Raw genomic sequence first — 20,610 nt, 5'->3', positions numbered from 1 at the left:
AGAGAATACAATACAGGGGCAATATTGCACCTAAAGTGCACTAACGCAAGAGAGAGAGGTAAACAAGCAAAACACAATTTGTTCACCGGGCACTGCGGCAGTCCGACGACCAGAGTTCCATGACGATGCCGTCCCGCAGACTGGCGAACGTTGCCTCGTTGGTCCGTGGCTGGCCGATTGGTGTTTTCCCCGGGAGTCGAACGGGCGCGCTTCTCCGAAGCTTAAACGGCGGTCCGGACTGACTGATAGCTGTCAGCGTCCTTCTTTTATAGGCTCGCTTTTACGTCTGTTTGTTCAACGCGCCAGAGTAGGCGCGCACATACACGCAGCATTGGCAGTGCTGTCTCCCTTTCCTCTTCTCACCGGCCGCGCGTCCCCATTGGTCAGAGGTCGGGGGTCGCATCTCGAAGTTTCGAGCGTGTTCTTGAGCGGCGCCGACGCCGACGGGCGAGGGGGACGTGTCTTAGTGCACGCAAGGCTACGCCCTTTCCCCCCGTCAGCTGTAGAACCGACTCGCATGTTCGAGAATAATCGGCGGGGATGACTCATTTCCTCGGCGCACGCCGCGGCGGTGGAGAGAGAGGCACGCGCTCGGCGGGGGCTTTCCCTCTCCCCCGTCGGGCTCGCGCCGGCGAGATGCCGTGCGCGCGGCGGTTTTTCTTTGTTTGTTCCTAAAATGCGCCGAATTTTGTGACACTGCCCCTTCCATTAAGAATATTGTGTAACAATATTCACAAACCACAAAATTCGCGCGCACATGCATGCGCTCACAAAGTCAGTGGCGAATGCCAAAATACATACATCAATACTTGATGCTTTAAGATACATAACACAGTGCAATAGACAGACTGCACTCCAAACTTCACAACACTTCAAAGCACGCCGCGTTTCGGCGGTACAATTCGCGCGCACATGCATGCGCTCACAAACTGCATGTGAAAATACATACATCAATACCACGATATTTTCACATACAAAACTCAATGCAATGTTCATAATGCACATAAAAACACACCGCGATTGGGCAGTACAGTAACACAAGGCTACAAACATGGAGCACGCAAATACAAGGCACTCTTTCGCCTATACTTCCAAGTTTGGCTGACACAGCGGGCGCGGAGCAGTATTGTTTCGCTCAAGGTTTCAGTCGCGCTTTTAATTCTCTTACGCACGCGACTCTGACCTTTCTTTCTGTCGCGAGCTCTGCTCTTCTTTCGCCTTGTGTTGAGGCTTCTCTTCCTAACGCTGTTGTGGCCCAGTTTCCTATTCGTGCTGCTGTCTGGCTTTCTTCGAGCCTTCGAGCCCTTCCTCCTTTCCTGCGGCTAGCGCGTCTGTTTCGAAGAAATTTAACGCCAGTTCGCTCATGACGGCTCCGCTCCTCGTGTTCTCCTCGGCGCGCGTTCTTCTGTTTGCGTTTGCGCCTCCAGACAGAGTCCTTGCTGAACGCTGGGCTCGTTCGTCTCAGCTTCTTTCGCACTTTGCTGCGATGTTCTTGCAGCTCGCTTGCATCTGACTTGGCTGTCTTTAGCTTGGATCTGTCTCTGCTTCCTGAATTTTCTCCAGGGCTTCTGCTTTTCGGCTTCACGTGTCCGACTCATTCCTCTTTCTTTTTTCCTTCTTCCAATCTCTTGTACGGAGCACGCCCGGTTCGTTTTCACTTGCATCATCCGAGACGGGCTCTCGCGATGAAACCACTGGTGCAGCTCTCTTTTGTTCTTCGAGGACTGCACTTTCTTCTTCCAAGTCCTTTTTCCTTTTCTTCTTTTTCCTCTGTCTGACTTTTGCTCTAGCACGGTGCTCGGAGCACGGCTCAGGACTGATTGCAGTATCATTCTTCTCGCTTATCAATTCAGCTTTCTGTGATTCTTTCCTGAGCTCGTCAGTTTCAATGCAGCGGTTCCCCATTCCTTCTACTGCACATTCTCCTTCTTCCGAGGCAAATGTTTCCTCGCCTTCGTCATAGGCACCAGTTTCCTCGCCTTCCTCATCGGGAAAGCCCTCCTCGCTGCTCGAGGGTTCACTCGCAACGGCTTCCGGGTCTTCACTGAGTGCACTCTCCTCAGCTATGACTATGTCGGAGCATTCATTCTCTTTGACATTTGACCGCACTTCCTCACGGTCCCTACTGCCACTCTCAGGTCTGCAGCACTGCGATTTCTCGCTGGAGCTCCAACTTTCTTCCTCACCTTCAGGCGAGAGCCCTAAGGTGCACTCTGACTGAAGCGTCAGGTTGGCCTTTTTCTCAGTGTCTACTACCTCGGTAGTAGCTACGCATTCAGTTTCCTGAGGAAGGGACTCTCCTGTGTTGTCTTCGTTCTCTTCAATCTCACTTGTAGGAACGGGCTGTTCCATAACCAGGCTTTGATCTGTGGAGCTAGTCACAACCTCTTGTGTGGTCGCCAACGAATCAGTCTCGTTATTGCTGCACATGTTTTCAGCAGAGGCTAACAAATGACACTCCGCTTCCTCAACCTCCGCTTGTGCTTGCGCCGCCGTCTCTACTGTAGACCTATCGCATGCCGACCTTTCTTCCGTATGGGGAGCGACGGTGTCGTCAGCCACATCGGTGGCCCAAATTTCTGGGTCGTTCGGCGATCTCGCGCCCTTGATGTTACCCAGGATGACGTCATAGAGTAGGCGCTCCATGCACAACGCTGTCACTTCTCCGGTGAAGTACGGAATGTTCACGTGCACTCTGGCTTCATGTAACAGCTGTGCGGAACCATCCAAGAAATACACAGGGCTCATTTCTCCAGTAAGTTCTTCATCGGAGACCAATTCCCTTTTGATGAAGACTCCGGTGCTTCCTGTGCTTCTCAAAACGGAAACCGACTTTCCACGAATTTTTCCGGGAAGAACCGGCATTCCCTCAGTTAGAGACCCTGGTCTGATGCACGTAACTGTGCATAACACTGGAGGTTTCTCCCAGTACGCCTGTTCTACGCAGTCGGCCCTAAAGTCTTCCTCCTCGCCATCGTACCAAGAGCCACAGGGTTGCGATACCTGTGGTGCTGGTTTTTCGAGACTTGGGCACGCCGCTGCTTTATGCCCTTTATCTCCACACTTGAAGCAAACAGGCATTCTCTTGCTCACTACGTTGCTACGGCAATCCGAGGCGTAGTGACCTATCTTATTGCATCGGTAGCATTTCTGAGAGGGCTCTGGCACTCTACCACGCCTGCCCCTTCTTTTCCTAAGAGCTTTGAGCTGAAGCTCACTCTTGTTTCTCACTTCATCCCTCATGAGAATCTCATTCTCTAGACGAACTTCTTCTTGCTTCAATTTAAATTTCTCTGCCTCTCTTCGGGCAATTTTCCTTTCTCTCTGCGCTTCTTCTCGCGCTTTCTCAGTGGCTTTTCGAGCCATTTCTCTTTCTCTCTCGGCGGCTTCTCTAGCCATCTCTCTTCGCCTCTTTTCGTTCTCTCTCTCTTCCTTCTATTTCTTGGTTCACCCAATCCGCAATCTCGGATTCTTCCAGGCCCAGCTGACGACCCAACTTCACGATATCTCTTAGATCCATTTTGGAATCTCAGCTGTTCAAGCCTCGAGCATAGCTCAACTCGCTAACACTCGTTTACGACCTCTTCGTAAACTCCTTCCGACTCTTTCTCCGTTCTCTGTGCTTGCAAACACCAAACGTCCTGTCGTGGACGCCAGAATACATTGTCACCCAGACTTCGCGCACTTTTACGTGGGAAGCTCCCAGACACCCTTAGAGCGTGTGGGGGTAGCGGTCTCGGACTCGAAGGAGATGCCCTCGACTCAGCGTGGCAATCTCAGCGGAGACCAGCTACCAAGTGACAAGAGGTTTTTGGGCGTTCGGTGCCCAGCTTTCGCTGGTCGCAAGCCAGAGAATGGGTCGAAGCCAGAGGTTTACAAAACAAAACAAAGTTTATGCAGCAAAGATACGATACAGAGGGTTACACAATCACTAGTACAAGCACATACAAAGTGATTAACAAACGATGCAACTCGTGCAAAGTTAAATTAGAGAGAGAATACAATACAGGGGCAATATTGCACCTAAAGTGCACTAACGCAAGAGAGAGAGGTAAACAAGCAAAACACAATTTGTTCACCGGGCACTGCGGCAGTCCGACGACCAGAGTTCCATGACGATGCCGTCCCGCAGACTGGCGAACGTTGCCTCGTTGGTCCGTGGCTGGCCGATTGGTGTTTTCCCCGGGAGTCGAACGGGCGCGCTTCTCCGAAGCTTAAACGGCGGTCCGGACTGACTGATAGCTGTCAGCGTCCTTCTTTTATAGGCTCGCTTTCACGTCTGTTTGTTCAACGCGCCAGAGTAGGCGCGCACATACACGCAGCATTGGCAGTGCTGTCTCCCTTTCCTCTTCTCACCGGCCGCGCGTCCCCATTGGTCAGAGGTCGGGGGTCGCATCTCGAAGTTTCGAGCGTGTTCTTGAGCGGCGCCGACGCCGACGGGCGAGGGGACGTGTCTTAGTGCACGCAAGGCTACGCCCTTTCCCCCCGTCAGCTGTAGAACCGACTCGCATGTTCGAGAATAATCGGCGGGGATGACTCATTTCCTCGGCGCACGCCGCGTCGGTGGAGAGAGAGGCACGCGCTCGGCGGGGGCTTTCCCTCTCCCCCGTCGGGCTCGCGCCGGCGAGACGCCGTGCGCGCGGCGGTTTTTCTTTGTTTGTTCCTAAAATGCGCCGAATTTTGTGACAAAAGAACAGAGGAAAAATCTGAAGGAAAAGAAAACTTAGCTAGCGCAGAACAAACAAAACTACTTGAAAGGGGGGTGGAAGAGTGTGGTAAGTAGAAGTATGTATGCTACAGCTGTGACGACAAGAAGCTACACGAGATGGCAACGAAGAATTAACACACAGACTGTGTTAGGCTCCGAAAGGTGAAATAACGTAAAACTACTCCTTCACCAGAGTACAAAGATGAGAGTACCTTGAGGGTGGGAAAAACAGACACCAAATTACACCACCAAGACAGAGTGTGGATCATTTGCATAAGCTGGAAGTGTCCTGCCATCCCATTTGTAGTGCGGTAATTGCTCATAACATTAAAGGAAGGCTAGCAACTGCTGCTTTGCTTTGTAACATGATGGTAAATGTTTTGCTTTCTTTGCTGTTTGCACAGTGTGACGGGGGCATGCCTGCAGCTGCTACTAGTGCCTGTGTCTCGGCTGCGGTGGGCGCAGGCAGCAATCGGGAGGCCACTTCTGTCGACATGTGCTCTAATGGGAGTGCTGTGAGCCGTAAGTAATGTCATCATTGTGTTATGTTAACTGAGGCAAATTACATACACATTTCACAGCATTTCCTCTAATGTATTCTCGACTGTGCAAGTGTGTAGGGCTGTGTAGATCCTGAAACTGAGTACAACAAGGTGTTGGCGGGGTAATCGTCACTTCACTGCTGTGCATGTCCGAAAGGCATCTTCTGCGGCATTAAATTATGAGGCAATATCTGAAGTTTTTATTTGTACAATAGACGCATGTGTGTTATTGTTTGTTATAGTAATCAGTTTTTTCAGCAATCATTATCATTCGGTTTGTTTCCTACAGATTGGAAAATTGCTAAGATCGTTCCAGTGTTCAAAAGCGGAAACCGAGATTCACCGGAAAACTACCGCCCCATTTCACTAACTTGCATTTGCTGTAAATTATTCAGCACATTATCGCTTCCCACATTTACTGCCACCTGGAACTAAATTCTTTCTTTTTCCTAATCCGCACGGCTTCCGGAAAGGTTTTTCTTGTGACACCCAACTGCTAGAATTTACTACTGACTTGCATTTCAACTTTGACGCTAACCTACAAACTGACGATATCTTTTTAGATTTTGCCAAAGCCTTCAACCACGTTGCATATTCCCGCTTCTTTTCAAAACTATCGGCTCTGTGCCTTGATTCTTCAACACTGTCATGGCTTCGTAACTTTCTTTCATTTCGCCAGCAGTTCACTACAGATAACAATTTCACCACACCACTCTGTGATGTTGCTTCTGGCGTACCTCAAGGCAGTGTTCTTGGCCCATTATTATTTCTAATATACATTAACGACTTGTCCATAAACATATCTTCTATACGACACCTTGCTGATGATTCCATCATTTACTGCCCCATTAATTCTATAGATAATCACCTCGCTCTACAAACTGACCTGAACCTCATTTCTAATTAGTGGAGTAAATGGCAAATGACGCTCAACTCAACTAAATGCAAGGTTATCTCTCACCTCCAAGCGTAAAAATTCTAATTTCTCGTACTCAATTGATGGTACTGTAGTGTCTCGTGTATCATCTTCTAAGTATTTAGGTATTCACCTCACGGATAATCTTTCATGGGCCACACACATTCAATCCATTTGTGCCAAAGCTTCTAGATCACTTGGGTACCTGCGCCAGAACTTGCTAAACACCCCTAATAACGTGCGAAGAGTGGCTTACTTAAAAACTGTGCGTCCACACTAAAATTTGCTTCACCTACATGGTCCTCTCATCAAAACTACCTAATCAACATGCTTGAATCCTTACAAAATAGAGCCACTCGTTTCATCACACAAAAGTACAATCCTCATTTCAGCATCACTAAGAACAAACTTGATATCTCCCTCGGACCATTAGATATTCATCACTCCATCACTCTTTTATGCTTACTTCATAAATATCGTCACAGCACCAGGCCATCACCCTTGCCCCTCGAAGAGCCTTCACGCATTTCACGTCGCCTACATAATCAGTATAGCATTAAACTGATATGCGGAAGAACCCAAGCCTTCAATTCATCTGCACTTCCACGTGCCGTTGTTCTTAGGAATGATCTTCCCGACAGTATCGCATCTATCTGCAACCCCCAATCATTCCAAGACTAGCTGCACAAACATTTTCTTTAATGACATTACATTGTGTCTTGCTATAGGTTGTTCTGTCCCATAATTTGTTTTCTCCTCGTTGCTAATGTATTATGGTTTGGTTTCTTGTGCAGTTTCAACAATTCTCTTTTTTATTATGGCTACTGCTTTTTCTTTAGATGTGTATTGGGCACATGCGAAGCATTCTTGTTACTTTTTACTTTTTGTTGCTCACGGTGATGTGTGTCTTGTAGTTATGATGTGACTTGTATAATTATAATTGTTTTTACTTTTTGTCTTGTATTGCGTGTTGTATTTAACTAATTGTTCCTACCGTACTTAATCTGTTACTTTGCTCTCCTTACTCAATGCCCTTCTGAGCCCTGTCAGGTATTTTGAATAAATAAATCAAAGTACGAGGAAGTTTCGATAAGAGATAATATGGTTGCAAAATGTCCACGTGTTCTGAATTGCGAAGGAGTTCTGAAGCACCAGTGGTCAAGGCAGTATAACCCGAGAGACAGACAGTGGCTGTACAGTGGGAACAGAAACAATCATATTTAACTACAGCATCATGGGGCCAGTAACGACAAATTGAGACGGGACTGTGATTACACACATCGGTGTTGGGATTCATAGACCAACCAAGATATACTTGCAAGCATGAGGGAAGTCAGGAAAAAAAACTAGAAGGGACAGTTAAACTTGGCCTTAACGGTATGACGCTGTAGGAGCTAAGGCGAGGAAGAACCAGCTCTGACAGCGTTGAGGTTCGAACTGTTTTTTTTAATTGCGCTGCTCGCCTGTGGCCGAGGCCAACTTCCTCCTTCTTGACCGGCGCTGCGTGCCATGGCCTGCGAGCCGAGCGCAGCGCGAGGGGCTCAACAGGGTTCTCCCGTGTAGAGTGGAAGCCACAGGATGCGCCCAGCGGATGTGCTTAGAGGAAGGTGCGCACAGTGGGGGCCCAGCCAAGGCGAGAGTGAGTGGAGAGCCAACGGGCAGAGGAGTGGCAGTGTAGGCTGGTTTGAGTCGGTCAGCAGCCGCGTCTTCACGGCCGTTGACGTCTAACGTGAAGGTCTTCTGCACACGATGGAGGATGCGGAATGGTCCATCGTAGGTCGGTGTGAGGGGTGGACGGACGTGGTCATGGCGGATGAAGACATGGATGCAGGAGGCCAGGTCCTGGCTGACGAACACGGACTGAGGGTGACGGGAGTAATGTGGCGAAATGTGTTGCATAGGTCTCGGATGCGGGTGGAAGCGCCATGGATTAACGGAGGGGAGGAAGGAGAGATAAATTCCCCAGGGTGACGCAGGGGAACACCGTAGACTAGCTCAGCAGAAGAGTGGCCGAGGTCAGCCTTCAGTGCCGAGCGAATGCCCAAGAGGATGAGATGAAGGTAGTCGGACCAGCGTTCCCTTGGCTGATAGGTGGTAAGGGCAGCCTTCAGTTGTCGATGCAGACGTTCCACCATGCCATTGGACGAAGGGTGGTAGGTGGTCGTATGGATGTGGCGGACGCCCGGAATATTGGCAAGGGCAGTAAACAGGGTCGACTGAAACTGGCGGCCGCGGTCGGTGGTGACGACAGATAGGCAGCCCAAGCGAGAGACCCAGCCAGCCATGAAGGTGGAAGCAATGGTCTCGGCTGTAGTGTCAGCAATGGGCAACGCCTCGGGCCAGCGGGTGAAACTGTCCACACATGTGAGTAGATAAGAGGCCCCACGTGATAACGGGAGCAGTCCAACAGTGTCTATGTGAACGTGGGAAAACCGAGCATCAGGTGGCCGAAAAAGAGAGGCAGGCGTGACGGTATGCTGGTGAACTTTGACGCGCTGGCAGTGAAGACAGGTTCGCGCCCAGTGGCGGACGTGGGCATTGATGCTCTTGTCAGGAGGCTCGATGTCCTCGCACCCTTGCCGCGCCGTTCGTTGTTGAATTTCCGGTAACGCCGCCGTTCCCTGCCAGCTTCATGTTTTTCAGAGCCCCAACCATCTGACGTGTCGGCCGACACCTTGCCCTCGGCTGTATGCTGGTACAACCGTACCTTCGGCAGCTCTGCTCGCAAGTGCACCCATAGTACATCCATGTAGGAGGATGGGGTTGCGTGTTCGAAGCCGGGTCGCCAAAATGCGATGGCATTAACGGATCACGTCAGCAGCGTGTGGTACTCTGTGCGCATCACCTCACTTCGGTTCCGCCGACATGCTCATATATGCGGGAATGGTAATTGTTTGTTTTCGTTCATAGATCGTGGGCAGTTTTCATATCACATCTGGGTCCGTCGTGCAGTGGTTAAGCGATCTGCTACTGCCCCAGCAGGTGGCTACTTGAAGCGCAGGCACTGGTGGGGCTTCTGAGGTGTAGGCTGTCCTTTTCAAGCAACCTCGCATGTCCTGTCATTAATTTAAGAGCTACTTGCAGTTGTGGGGAGGGTGCCACCTGTTGCAGTGTACAGGTTGTGATGGCAATACCACGTGAGGTGCGTGCCAGGAGGTCGGCCATTGTCTTTTACGCTCACAGCACAGACGTGGCGCTTTCTGCAGAACAAGATCCTTAATGTTATCATCTTGAAAAATGCAGAGTCTTCGATCCATGCTGTGATTACATTGTCAACAGTTGGGAAGCTTAGGTTGATCTGCATCACACTTGGCAAGTAGCCCGAAAATGCTAGGAGGGATAATGTTAATAAGCGCTACCTATGAAATGCACGGCCATTTTTGTGTGCATATGATGGCTGCAGGCCGTGAACCAGTTTGTAATGTTTTGTGGGTACTCCTGTGTCGGATGATATTAAGAAATAATGGGGGCTTCACGAGTGTGTGATCCTCACATTTTGTCAGTCATTATTGAGCGTGTCATTGCTTTCCGATGGTCCACAGCGGTCAAGGTCTTCTTTATATATCAGGCAGATGTACTAGTCACAAGTTCAATTCATTAAAAAGAGTGTGCTGTGCTGCCTTATGCAGGTTTACGTCTGCTTAACAGCGAAGGAATTTTAATTGTTTGACCTTCGTTGCCCTGTAGAGTGGCACATGTTAGCAGATGTTGTGGTATTTATTTGGTCAGCCTGTGTTATGTGTAAAATGAAATGTTGGAGGTAAGGCTGACATCTTATCCTTTCTGTAACTGTCTTTGTGAGGAAGTTAGTTGAGGCAAAGAATGAGGGGAGTTTTAGTCATTTGAAACACCCTTCAAGGACGTAGACATACACATTTCTTGCAGGTGTAAAACGACCTGTAGGCTCTCTTTTAAAGATAGCCAAGCTCCCGTAGCAGTGCATTTCGGACCAGGTAGATCACGGTGCTGAATAACAAACAGTCTGGCTCTCAGGTGCATTTCTTTGAATGCAGGATGGATTGTTTACTATTTCACTATTAAGAGGTCAAGAAACATGTTTCGCTAATACTACTGGGCCAACATAAAGGTTGGTAAAGGCTTTATGCGGGCATATCTGGCTTGATGGTTTTATGCAAGCTGGAAAACGAGCTGCTATATATGCCCTTTTTTGAATATTTATTCATTTTCCCAATGTTCGGAATTGGTTTTGCTTCCAGCGTAGTGATACATGGTAGACAGTTGCGCTCCTGCCTGATGTGCGCAAGATTATACACAAAAGAAGTTAGAGGACGAGATGTAGCACTTGTCATACTTGCTTGCATGTTTTGTTATTGCAAATGGTGGGCTAGATATTGATATATATGGATAAGCCCACAACGATAACTTATACCACTGCTAAATAATGTATCAATCATTTTATTCCTGATGCCGTTTTGGTTCAAGCTTCTGCAATTTAATGATGGCTGTGGCAAGTTATTGGTGCTTATGTCATGTGAGGCATGAAACAAACAGTAGTTTTACTACTCATACATCCTTTGTTTTCATTCCAACTGTTGCATTAGGCTCGTATAAGAGCTGTAGTGATTTGAAACCATGCAGCAGCATTTCTCATGCAGTTTTTCGTGCCTCATGTGTCATAAATGCCAGCTGCATATCACAGTCACCTTTCCGTTGATGAAACCAAAATAGTGTCACGAAGAAAATCAAATAGCAGTTATTTAGTGGTGCTATGCATGAATACCGTGGGATAGTTCATGTATATAAATAAGTAATGAATCCTTTGCAATAAGAAAACACGGCAGTAAGAATGTAATGTCTGTAGTCCTTTGATATAGAAGAGCCTTTTTGGGATGTTAAGGTTTTCTGTACGAAAACTCCCAATCATGAAGCATGTCACTGCTGACATGATTATGAAATTAATCTTGGTGTCATACAACTTTAAATGTAGAGAAACCTTTTTCTGACATTGCTGGTTGGTTGGTTGGTTTATGGGGTTTAACGTCCCAAAGCGACTAAGGCTATGAGAGACGCCGTAGTGGAGGGCTCCGGAAATTTCCACCACCTGGGGTTCTTTAACGTGCACTGACATCGCACAGTACACGGGCCTCGAATTTCTCCTCCAAAGAAATTCAACCGCCGCGGCCGGGATCGAACCCGCGTCTTGACATTGCTGCTTTCCAGCTTTCTATAGTCAATTGATTTGCCAACAGACTACCTTGCAATTTTTCATTGTTGTATGCAAGCCTAATAATACCTCGCACTGTGTATCCTGTGAGGTGCAGGCACACTGCACGACTATTGCCAGACATAAGCTTGCTTAAACAACTGTCTTTGCAGCAGCAATGGAAACCACTGTTGTGGAAGAGAACAAGTATTGCATGTGTCTTGTTTCAATACTACGTAAGGGCCAAAGCTAGAGGGATGCGGAGTAGGGCTCAGCAACATGCACCATACAGGGTGTGCATTTGTCTGCAGGGGTGCGAAAGCGAAGTGTGATGGCGTGAAGCAAGTGGCCAACTTGAAATTGGGATAAAATAATGAAAAAAATGTCAAAATCAGCACTCACATCTCCTAACGCTCACATAAAAGAGAATATGAAATGCATATTACTTGTTTTGGTATAGTAGCACGGGAACTTTTCCCTCTGCTTGCAAGGTCATAATTGAGCTTAAAAATGTACACATAACATTTCATTCTCAAGTCTGCATTAAATGCATTGCTGCTGGTAGTTTTCTTTGGTATGGTAGTGAAATGCTATGTGTTCAATCTGTAAAACCTTAGCAGAACATGCCAAGCCACAATGGATGATTGATGTTGATCAGAAAAGGCCAGTACTGCATGCCTTGAATTCGTTACTTCGTATAAAAGTCAGCGTCTCCTCCTGCCTGTCAGTGTGATAATTGAGCAGCACTTGCTACAGCTTACATGTACCAGTTGCCCATAACCGCATGCTGGGTATTAGGTAGTGAAGTAGTGTCACAGATAAACTGTTTGTCCTTGCTCCGGCTGCAGGGCCTCCACCAGTGCAGAGGTGAACGCCGCTCTTGCAAAGGGCAGCGGGGGATGGAGCTCGTCGGGTGGTTGTGGCTGAAGCAAGTTACGCTACGCAGGTCGAGCCTTTGCAAGAAAGCCGAACTGTATGTATCTATTGGATTTGCAAGACTTGTCTCTATTACTTTTCTGATTTCACAGTGGTGCTTTTTTAATGTACCATCAAAGTCATTAAGAGGCAATTGAACATTTTAGAGCACAGCTCTTAGGCACCCATTTCTGCGTTTCGTGGCGTCGCCGTCGCCGTTGTCTGTTGTAACCAGCAGTGGGCACCCTTTAAACTGCGAAAGCAATGGAGCGGGAGCTTGGAAAGGAGAAAGTAAAATGCAACCTCTTCCCCTCCTTAGCAAACAGCGTCCCAATGGGGGCCGCAGCTGTGCATAGCAACTGTGACGGCACACAATAGCGGTAGAACGAGTGCACACGCATCGGCGGTGGCAGCTACACTGCCGCTCCTTCGCCAGACGTCTCGTTGCAGTCGAGTGATTGAGACGCATGGCTCTGAAGTGGCCCAGTGATTCCACGCCAGGCGGTTCGGGGAAGCAGCAGTGGGTTGGCCACAAGGCTTTCGCCAGGCACACTTTAGAATTTCCAAAGTGTCTTCGGTATTTTTTTGAGGAAAGGAAATGCACAGTATCGGAAACCAATAGAGCGGGGGCTTGGAAATCAGAGGGTAAAATTTCTAAATTGGTTTTTGAGAAAGGAAATGCGCAGTATCTGTCTCACACATCTCGGTGGACGCCTGAACCATAAGGAATGCGAATCTGCCCTCTTGGAACAGTGGACACCTCAATCTTGTCGTTCACTCGCACAGGTCACCTCGCAAAGCATGGTCAATATTGATGCTGCGACTCAGACGTTTTCGCGACGGCCGGTCGACGACAGAACACGGTCAATGGACGTGAAGTCGGAACGCTATCGTGACACTCCGGTCTGTTTATTCTGCGGCCATGCATATCATGCACGCTCGCCAAGGTAGATGCAATTTTGACAGAGCCCGGTGGCCAACCTCTGCGTGTACGGGGTTCGTATTTGGCACAGCTATCTTGGCAAGGGAAGACCAGTTCCCAGCGTATTTACGTCATTGAGGCACTTTCAGTACCTTTACTGGGTCTACCAGCCATCCAAGCTCTTCAAGTTGTGAAATTTTTGGGCACTTCAACACTCCTCAGCCAACGCTTCATGCGGAACTGTTCCGTGGCTTCGGCACGCTCAGAGATGAGTACACCATTCGCTTGAAACAAGATTTTGTGCCGTTCTCACTCAGTGCACCTCGAGGGATACCAATCCCGCTGTGTGAAGTTGTTCGCCAAGAGCTGGAAAAACTCGAAAGCGACGGCGTCATTCGCCGTATTGATAAACCAACTCCGTGGTGCGCCGGACTGGTGGTAGTACCAAAAAAGGATGGAAAGTATCGTTTGCGTGTGGATCTGACTCGATTAAACAAAGTGGTTCTCAGGGAAAGACACATTTTGCCTACTGTGTGGGGACGCCTTCGTCCCCTGCATTCACTTTCCCGCATTGCACCCCCTACGGTAGTTAGCTCCTCCGCAACGCACTCTTCTCAGTTGGGTTACTGTAACTAACAGGGGAGGGCGCTCGCGTCGCAGCGACAGCAGCGCCACGGATGGCGTTTTGCTGCACGCTCGCGGGGAGCTACGGGGTCTCTTCTGCTCGGCAATGGGAACGCAAGCGGACGTTTCCGCGCGCCACTCCGCTCTTCGCCGCGGGCGCCTCTTGGTCGGAACTTGCTCCCGCCGAGCCCGTCCCGTCGGGCCTCGGAGTTTATCCCTTTGCCCTACCGTGGGCGAACGTTCGCTCGTAGCCGTGCTGGTGAGTCGGACATCCTCGATTCCTCAGTATATTTTGTTGCTAGCTGGCGTTATTGTTGTTATAGCAATAAATGCCTTGTTTGTGTCAGCCAGTGTGTCGTTCCTTTGTTCCCGCAGAGCAAGGCCCGCCGTGGTCGGCGTGCGCTCGGTAGCGTACGCGACCACGGGCTGGGGTAAGCACGGTTTTGAACTGTGTCAGCCGCGCTGAAACGGGGAATACGTTTTTATCCCCCCCCCCTTTTAAACCCCATATCTGGCGCCCAACGTGGGGCCTGCTCTTGGAACATTGGACGACTGTCAGTTCGGTTCGAGGAACGCTCTTTGTCCGTACTTGACAAGTGGTAGGCCTAGTGTGAATTTTGATCGCTAGGACCTGCGGCATGCATTCTTGAGTGCGAGGTGTATTGCGCTGCAGCATGTTTGAACTTTTCGACATGCTCAGCATGTTTTTTGTCAAGTTTATTCCTGGAGTTTCTTCGCAAGAACCACTTGGTCCGCATCGAGGGAGCGCGAGGCCTAGCGCCCGCGGAGTTGCCGAGCCCGAAGCGAGTGAGTACGGAAGCCGCGTGGGTGGTCCGAGTTTTCTGTATATATTTTCTCACTGTCTCTTTTTCGACTCTGGGAGTCGCGGCTCCGGGAGCCGGGTAGCCTGGGGCCATGGGTGCCGCTACGAGCTCGCTGGTATTGCAGCTCGGCACCGGGCGTTCCGACACCGTCCGATAGGGTGGGCACCGATCGCTCAGAAGCTGTTTTGTGCAGTGAGCGGGGAGGACCACCCCACAAAGCTGATGTCTCCTCGCGGCTGCGCGCACGAAACCCGTTTCGGGTCTTTCTTTTGTTGGGGGTCGTCGACCGTCACAGTGGTAGTGAGGCCTAAGGCTATTCATAGCTGCCTGCACCTTGTCAAAAGTGACACGACCACCGGACCGTGGTGTTGAGAGGGGGCGCACTTTGCTGGCCGCCCGTTTTTTTTTAACCTCGCATGAACTGAGCATTCTCGTTCAACTCAAGAAAGGGCTTTGTTCACTCGAACTTTGCGTTGCACAGCCGCCCGACATGTTTTGCTAGCGAGTTGAGCATTTGAGCCACGAGGCCTTTGTGTACGCCGTTTCCCCTCCCGTGACCTACGTTAAAGGCGTGCGGAGTGTGTTTCGGAAATTTTGCAGATCCAGTTGAGCCACTCCGGCTTGCTGTCGTGTGCACATCGTCTCGCTGCCGCCTGCTGCGACGGAGCGGCTTGTATCCTGTTCGCCGCATCCATCCGGGGCAGCCGTGGCGAGACCAGACAGCAGCCACCTCTGGCTGCTGTTACCGTGGCGACTACTGCAGGATCCTGGCCTGCAGTGGTCAACCGGCCCTCCTCTTCGCGGGCCTGCGGACACGTAGTCCGCGGGCCATGCGAGTCGTCCCAGCGCAGACCTTCACGCCGCCTTCGGAATACCGCGGAAGACTGCGTGCACGCTGTCGGCGTGACCTCCGCTGCAAGACCTGCCTCAAGTGCATGAAGACCAGGAGACTCCTCCATAGCATGTAACTTGCAGGCGCGGGGGTCTATTTAAGGTTGGGGGATGTGGGGGCGCCTTCGTCCCCTGCGTTCACTTTCCCGCATTGCACCCCCTACGGTAGTTAGCTCCTCCGCAACGCACTCTTCTCAGTTGGGTTACTGTAACTAACCGGGGAGGGCGCTCACGTCGCAGCGACATCAGCGCCACGGATGGCGTTTTGCTGCACGCTCGCGGGGAGCTACGGGGTCTCTTCTGCTCGGCAATGGGAACGCAAGCGGACGTTTCCGCGCGCCACTCCGCTCTTCGCCGCGGGCGCCTCTTGGTCGGAACTTGCTCCCGCCGAGCCCGTCCCGTCGGGCCTCGGAGTTTATCCCTTTGCCCTACCGTGGTCGGACGTTCGCTCGTAGCCGTGCTGGTGAGTCGGACATCCTCGATTCCTCAGTGTATTTTGTTGCTAGCTGGCGTTATTGTTGTTATAGCAATAAATGCCTTGTTTGTGTCAGCCAGTGTGTCGTTCCTTTGTTCCCGCAGAGCAAGGCCCGCCGTGGTCGGCGTGCGCTCGGTAGCGTACGCGACCACGGGGTGGGGTAATCACGGTTTGGAACTGTGTCAGCCGCGCTTAAGCGGGGAGAACAGATTTATCTCCCCCATTTAAACCCCATAACTGTTGAACAAGTTCTTGGGCTCATCGGTGACGCAGCCGTTTTTTCGAAGCTCGATGCAACTGCAGGCTTCCACCAAGTCAAGTTGTCAGCAGACTCGCAAGAATTGACAACTTTCATCACACCTTTCGGTCGCTATTGTTTTTGCCGACTGCCCTTCGGCATCACTTCCGCCCCGGAGTATTGCCACGTATTATTGTAGTGTCTGTTCGTTCGCGCAAGGCCGCAGGAAAGGGGTGTTATCATTTTTGTTCGTGACGCGAGAAGCGACCGGACTAATCTCGATTGATCTCAGCCATGAAGAGCTTTATCTACGTGTTTCCAGATTACTCTAGATGATCTCGACCTGTTATCTCGAAGTTTCCTTGCCGGCTTTAAATTGAACGATGCCGCGAGCAGCAAGCATTCGTAGTTCGAAGATTGACGAGCACGCTTGCTGCTTACGCCGCCACCGAGTGAGTCAGTTCTTTTGCGGGCGCAAGTCAGCCCAAATAAAGAGCTTCGTTTGCAAGTATTTCTGGTGTCTTCCTGACCGCTGGACTGCCGTCACTACAACGTGACATCTGGTGGAGGTGCTGGGTTGCCATCTGTGTACCGGACACCCCCAGCAAGTCGTGACGCCAGCCCTTTGAGTTATTCACCCGAAGACCTGACTCCAGTCTACCACGCAGCCTCTGGAGCCTCGAGCCATGACTTACGCCGCAGCAGTGCGCCGTCCTGTACCTCGACGACGGCACCCAAGCCCCTATCGCCATTAGCCAGCTGCGCTGGAGCGCCGCCCTCTCGCCCCAAATCACCCGTCCTACGAGCGTCGCACACGGCCTAGGAAATGCGACGAGTGGAGAACTCCCGACCAGCGCCGCCCACTATGCTTCCACTGCGGAGATGCCCGTCACATTCTCCGGTACTGCCCATACAGGAGAATGGGCATCCGAGCCCAAGCAACCACCGATATCCTTCGGACGGCCGACAGAGGTCTGTTTCGGATGTTCTGTACGTCCGCTGAACATCCGCAAACAGCCGGTGGACGTCCGTAGGCCGTCCGAAAGGTGGCCAAAGGTATACGGTTCGCCCGTCGACGGACGTCCAGTTGAGTACGTCCATAGGCGGATCTTTCTCGAGTATTCGCACATATGGTGCATGCGTGCTTTTTTCACTCCGCGCGATGCAATGAAACCAAAAACAATTTGATGCATAGCACGCATATTTATTGTGGTTGATGATACATCAGCAGAGCAATGGGTTATATTCGGAAAATTTCTTAAATGTGACTCTTCAAATGTGGCAAGCTTGGGACACACATCCGTAATCTTCCCACCCACAGGATTTCTGAAATAAAAAGAACGCGGCAAACATCAGTCACGTGAAACAAATGGCACAATGCAGCAGCCCAAGTAAAAACATTGGAACCAATTAATAGAAGTGTTTAATGCTGCAAGTGTAACAGACAATGCACTTATGCACTTTAACAAACACCTCAATAAGAATAAGGCAATAACAGCTCACTTTTCCACACCATATTAGACAATGTATCTGTTCTTTATTTATTCTCATGGGCCTTAGGGCACTAACCTGCGCAGCACTGTACGCGACTGTGCACAGAAAGCCGCAAAGCTTCCGTTGCGAACTACACGTTCTTCCTATGGTCTGCCTTTCGCGCGTTGTCACTCTTTAGTCACAGTGAACCTAGCGATGCCTTAAAAATTAACAAGATGCGAAAATACTCCGTCCGGCAACTTTGAAGAACATTGGGAATTAGCCGCGCGAGTTGAGGGCTCCCGCAGCTGTGTGATGTAGGCTCCCAAAAGTGTGAGAACAGCACACACCTGTGGAAGCCATCTCCTCGCGCTTACTGCTCCCACTGTCCTGTGAACGAATGTTATAGAGCATGCTGCATTGTCCTAGAAGCAAGTTCCAAGAAGTGTACTGGATACATACCTTCGTAGGCAATCACATGTGCACTAAGCCTTCTTTAAACCAAGGTCGATGCAGTACGGGATTCAGGTGTTCCTGAACAGCTTCAGGCGCTTCCCGTATCTTTCGAATTGCTTAAGTTACATACTACTTTCGTCCACAGACCGAACAAAGCCACACATTGTAATAAAAGAGCTATAAAGCTCTTGCGCGACAACACTACGCGACAAACCAACAACAGCGCTACGGAGCCGTACTGATGGATTGGATTGGACTGACCGCGAACTGACATCTATGATGATGGTTTTGATACTTACTAATACTTGCGTATGGTTTCAATGGCAAGTTTAGCTAGCAAAACGGTGAACATGTCGCACAACTCCACTAATTTGGAGAAGTTTTATAAATATAAAACTAGTCATTGAGTTCTTGCAAAATTCTGCAACACCTGCTTCTCCTCTTAGATAAATTTAGCTCGTTGGCGGCTCTTGCCCTGCAGGAAGGAGTGGAATCGCACCAATTTACAAACATCTTCGCGTCAAACCCTCCAACTGATGCAAATAAAACAGTGTACATACACGAAAGACGCGAATTTTCTGTGAAATAAAAAACATCCATACTCATGGCCTGGGAAAATACTCGGCCTTACATCCTTCGGACGTACACCTCGTCTCTCATGCGGATATACAAAAGTGGACACTGTCCGTACGTCCGGCGGATGTACGAATACGGATATCCGAAATCGGATTATGTTCGTACGTCCGATGGACGTCCGATCTCGACAAAGGACGTTCGGATCTAGCTCGTACGTCCGACGGATATCTATGGTTGCTTGGGAGGGTTCTCTTACGACGCCCGACGAACCCGACCCGGCCAGCGACCAGCCGAAATCGAAGAGTTTTTGCGTCGGGAAGAATGCTCATCGCCAAGCCGCCTATCACGTTCCCCGTCCCCATCATCACCGCGCTATGTGTCTCCTAGCCGAGGCTACGCAGTGCGTGGACGCTCCCCCAGCCCCCGAAAGGTTAAACTGAATAAAGCAGCCTCTGGAGGTGAGGTTGCTTCTGAGCGCAAGAACTAAGATCCTCCATCGATGAAAACACAAGACTAAGCCTCAACTACAAAGAGAACTACGACGACCCCTACGACGACGACGATGACCCCTACGACGACGACGACGACCCCTACGACGACGAAAACTACGACACCACCGACGACGACACAGCCAGACTTGAAGCTTTACCGCTGCCCTTAAACCTTATTATGAACGCTAAAAGCACTCGAAGTTTGCATTATCCGTGTTTATTTTCATTTTCAAGCATCGAGATGATGCTTCTTTGAGAGGGGGGTAATGCCACGTATTATTGTAGTGTCTGTTCTTTCGCGCAAGGCCGCAGGAAAGGGGTGTTATCATTTTTATTCGTGACGCGTGACGCGAGAAGCTACCGGACTAATCTCGATTGATCCCAGCCATGAAGAGCTTTATCTACGTGTTTCCAGATTACTCTAGATGATATCGACCTGTTATCTCGAAGTTTCCTTGCCGGTTTTAAAATGAACGATGCCACGAGCAGCAAGCATTCGTAGTTCGACGATTGACGAGCACGCTTGTTGCTTACGCCGCCACCGAGTGAGTCAGTTCTTTTGCGGGCGCAAGTCAGTCCAAATAAAGAGCTTCGTTTGCAAGTATTTCTGGTGTCGTCCTGACCGCTGGACTTCCGTCACTACAACATGACAGTATTTTCAAAAGCAAATGGCCAGAATCCTTGAAGGTCAGGAGGGTGTTGTCAACATGATTGACGATATTCTTGTTTTTGGACGTACCAAGCAGGAACACGATGCAAGACTTGAGCAAGTGTTGACTCGTCTTGCAACTGCAGGCGTCACCTTGAACAAAGACAAGTCTTGTTTTGGGGTCTCCGAGGTCTCCTTCCTAGGTGTCATCGTCTCAGCACAAGGCATCAAGCCAGACCCAGGCAAGATCGATGCAGTGTATGCAATGCCACCTCCCACAGACGTTGCAGGTGTCAGACGTTTACTCGGGATGGTAAATCATCTTGCCAGGTTCTTGCCTCATATTTCGGAAATCACTGCTCCGATGCGCACCCTTCTCAATATGAATGCTAGTTGGACTTGGCAGCATGAACAGGAAGCTGCATTCAAAAAAGTCAAGGAACTTCAGAATCGTCTTTTCTTGGGCTAGTTGGTTTTTCATGCTGTAGGTGTTTGCAGCGCACACGAAACACGGACGGACAGAAAAGGGAACGAAACACAGTGCTGACTTTCAACTGAGCTTTATTGGAAAAATAAGCGACTTTTATACAAAAATTTTTAACATGTGACTCAGAAGATGTCAAAACGTCCTACTACATGTGCCATCTAAAATCACTAATACTCTAGATAAAAACCCTGAAAAAACATGAATGGAAAGCACTGAAAGACACGTGCCGCTTAAACTAACTAAAGGGTGTCATGATCAA

General features: G+C 49.8%; 1 protein-coding gene across 8 annotated transcripts in view; it reads left to right on the top strand.

Annotated features, from left to right (window-relative positions):
- LOC149326152 (uncharacterized) overlaps nt 1–20,610 on the top strand; it is a 29,356-nt gene that overhangs the window by 2,990 nt on the left and 5,756 nt on the right. For 4 of the 8 annotated variants that reach the window (XM_089565159.1, XM_089565158.1, XM_089565162.1 and 1 more), the window contains one exon: nt 5,113–5,230. In XM_089565159.1, coding sequence (XP_089421285.1) covers nt 5,113–5,230 — 118 coding nt within the window. Of the gene's footprint in view, nt 1–4,991; nt 5,231–12,178; nt 12,304–20,610 lie in introns of those variants that run through there. The other 4 variants (XR_016286600.1, XR_016286602.1, XR_016286601.1 and 1 more) reach the window with 2 other exon arrangements.

The sequence above is a fragment of the Amblyomma mixtum genome, chromosome 10 (genome assembly GCF_055824585.1).
Source record: "Amblyomma mixtum isolate Tamu chromosome 10, ASM5582458v1, whole genome shotgun sequence".
NCBI lineage: Eukaryota > Metazoa > Arthropoda > Arachnida > Ixodida > Ixodidae > Amblyomma > Amblyomma mixtum.
Note: the sequence above shows the minus strand (reverse complement) of the source record. Positions and strands in the feature narration are given on the sequence as shown.